Source organism: Plasmodium relictum (assembly GCF_900005765.1).
Source record: "Plasmodium relictum strain SGS1 genome assembly, contig: PRELSG_00_v1_194, whole genome shotgun sequence".
Taxonomy (NCBI): Eukaryota; Apicomplexa; class Aconoidasida; order Haemosporida; family Plasmodiidae; genus Plasmodium; species Plasmodium relictum.
Genome location: NW_021628381.1, coordinates 16,503 through 19,964, shown reverse-complemented (window position 1 = coordinate 19,964; position 3,462 = coordinate 16,503). Strand labels below are relative to the sequence as shown.

General features: G+C 20.3%; 1 protein-coding gene across 1 annotated transcript; it reads right to left on the bottom strand.

The window, feature by feature from the left end:
• Positions 1-2,004: 2,004 nt before the first annotated feature.
• PRELSG_0018100 (PIR-like protein) lies at positions 2,005-3,223 on the bottom strand (the record flags this gene model as incomplete). Its single annotated transcript, XM_028676222.1, has 3 exons — positions 2,005-2,235; positions 2,337-3,048; positions 3,168-3,223. The coding sequence occupies 3 exons, from the start codon at positions 3,221-3,223 to the stop codon at positions 2,005-2,007; spliced, it is 999 nt and encodes a 332-aa protein (XP_028531041.1).
• Between the last annotated feature and the right edge of the window lie 239 nt (positions 3,224-3,462).

Below are 3,462 nucleotides of genomic sequence, written 5' to 3'. Positions count from 1 at the left end.
GTCCTATATATATAAAAAAAAAAAAAAAAAATAAAGTTATTTTTTTTTGTTTGTTTATTTATATATATATACATCTTTGTAATTTAAAAAAAAAAAAAAAATTAAATATATTTTTTTTTTTTTGGGAAGAGTTTTTTTGAAAAGAAATGTTATGTTATAATATGTTTTAATTTTTAGTGTAAATAAAAATTAAAATGAATGAATGTTATGTTATGTTATGTTATGTTTTAATTTTTAGTGTAAATAAAAATTAAAAGAAAGAAATGTTAACTTATTAAAACTTAAGAGATAAGAGAAATATTTATGTATTATTCAATGTATATTTTTGAAATAACATTGAATATCATAAAATTTTGACTTAATAAATTGTTATAAATTATTTGTATGTTTTTAATTAAAAGAAGATATTAATTCTTTGTAAATAAAAACTCATTTATAACTGTTAATAGGTTTATTAAAAGATGCAGTAAAATTTAACTTCAATATTATGCATCATAAGAAAACTGTATATATATATATAATAAAAACTAATATATATATATAAACGTATACTTAGTTATACATGCTCTTTATTAATTTGTTTGTTTAATACTCTAGCAAAGTCATTAAACGGGCAATTAATAAATCAATAGGCAGTTAACAAATAAGATGTGTATATATTTTGCTAATTTATTTTTATTCAAGAAAAAAAAAGATTTATTTATTTATTTTTTTAATATATAATAAGATGCTATAATAAAAAGCTTTTGCAAAAATTTTTATTGACAAATAGAATTGATTTTTTATCAGAAAAAAAAAATTTATTCGAAGTTTTTTCTAAGAACAAAGGATGTTTTGTTTTTATTAATATTAAATTTTTATGCATTCTTGAAATAATGTTAATAAATATAATTTAAGTTTATTTTTATTAAAATAAATATGTCTCTAAAGCAACAATTGCTTATTTATGTAAACTATATATGTAAAGTTTACGTATTAATAATACAAATATATTTTTACAATAATTAAAATAAGAGACATTTATACATTCTCTTTATTAATTTGTTATTTCAATACTCTAAAAAATTCATTGAAAGCTCATTTAATAAATCGATTACATATTCTGATATTTTTATTTATCCTAAGAGTATTTCTTCTTTTCTTCTTACTTCCATTTTTGGTTATTTAAAATTTTTACTATGTATGTTATTTCTTATCAAATATGTACTTATTCAAATTTATAATTTTTTATGAAAAATGATAATATAATTATGAAAAAATAGAATAATAAAAAGAGACAAACATATGAGTATAAAAAAAAAAATATATTCTATTTTTTTGAAATTCTCAATTTTTAAAATAATTCGTCTTTTATGAATTTTTAGTTTCCATTCTTTTTAAAAATCTTGATGAATATATAACTTTGTGCAGAATGAAAACAATATATACTTTTATTAATTATCAAATGGAAAAAAGTAAAAAAAGTTGCTTGACATCTCTTCTCAAAATGCTAATTATGAAAATACTAATTTTATTAAAATGGATATATAAAACACAAATATAATTCATGACAAAGTTTACATTTATATGCAAAATGAACAATATAAGTATTTTGTAGAGAAAAAGAACTATATATTTTATTTTTATTTTTTTTAATGTAGTAAAAAATTAAAATTTAATAACTTGAGAAATATTTTTTCATTTAATAGTAATATGATATTAATATAAATTATGTAGAAAAAAGAAGAATCAAAAGAAAAATATGAAAAATAAAATTACATATTATACTTCTTGGAAAATTTCAAAATATACTAAAAGTGAACTAATTATTTTTTGAAATTAAACATTTTTCTCTATATATGTCTATTTAATATTCAGTCATCGTTATATATCTAATTACATTAGAATTTATATTTCCTTTGAATTATGTGAAAACCCTTTTATCTATATATGACCGTTTAATATTTAGTCATTATTATACTATATGTATACTTGCATTATAATTTATATTATCTTTGAACTTCATCATAATATTGTTGTATCTCCAACATCTTCATCTATATAAGGAAATTTCTTTCCGTAACCAAATGCTCTAAGGAAACTATCTAATCTACTTCTCTTTGCTTCTCTTTGTCCTGTTTCCTTCGAAGGTTTTGAACTATTCACAGTATTGTCCATTTCCATTTCATGTAATCTCTTTTTTCCTTTTTCCTTTTTTATATAGTTTTTTCCTAGAAATGATCTAATGCGACTTTTCTATAGTGAAAATAAAAATTAATAATAAATTTATTTTTTTATATGAATATAATTTTAATTAAAAGAATATATGCATTTTTCCAATGATAATTTTATTTTACTTTATAAACATATGCTAAAAATAATGCTATTCCTACAACGGCTAATGGAATAGTTAAAAAGGAGAAATTTTTTGGATCACAGAAAAATTCTGAGCATGAATCAGATGAAATGCCTTTCTCTACAGTTGCGATTCCATTTACAATTTCATTTGAAGTTGAGGTGGTCATGTTTTCTGTTTGTCCTGTAGCTATAGTAGTAATATGGTTTGATACTGTAGATAAAGCATTATTTATTAATGATGTAGTTGTGGGTGATGAGGGAGTTGCAGGTAGTGGAGTAGATGGGGGCAATGTAGTGGATTCGGATGAACTGTTATTAGTTTGTCCACCTAACATTACTTCTCTAACATAGTAATCTAATGCAGAATCTAGAAAATAATTATTTGCTGCTTTATTCCACAAATCATAAATATGATTTAAAATGCTTTTTTTTTCAGGATCTGGATTTATATTCAATGTCTTCGTAATCTCCCTGCTCTTGTTATATGCCCAATTAACATATTCTCCGATATTATCCAATGTAAAGTTACTCGATAATTTTGATAGAATATTATCGAGTTCACCTTGAATAGACTGTTGCCATGTATTAAACTCACTTTCAATATCAACTGATCTCACTGTTCTGTTTAATGAACCTAGTTGTTGTTCTGCTAATGCTCTCCTATTTTTGAAAATTGGTATTTTATTCAAATTATTATATTTGATCTCAAGACTAAAGGAATTGTATTAAAATAAAAAATTTAAATTACATTTATAAATTCTATTTTCTACATGTTAATATAAATTTAAAAAAATTAAAAATACAAACATATTTTATAAGAAGAATATTACTTCGTCTTGCAAAAATATTGGAGTATCAAAATTAAAAAGAAAATATAGGGAATCATCGTTGAATAATTGAATACTTTTGTTTCTAATATTTTGAAAAGCTATTTTATAGTTAAGTAAATTTGAGATTGTGCTTCCTGATTCTATGTAATGATATCGCTAATGTATTATTTTAAGAAATTATAATGGTATATTGTATATTTTTAGGCTTAATAATTTTCTACTTATAATTTTAAATATAAAATAATTTGTAACAATAAGTACATAATTTTTACTTAAATATAATTTATAATTTTTA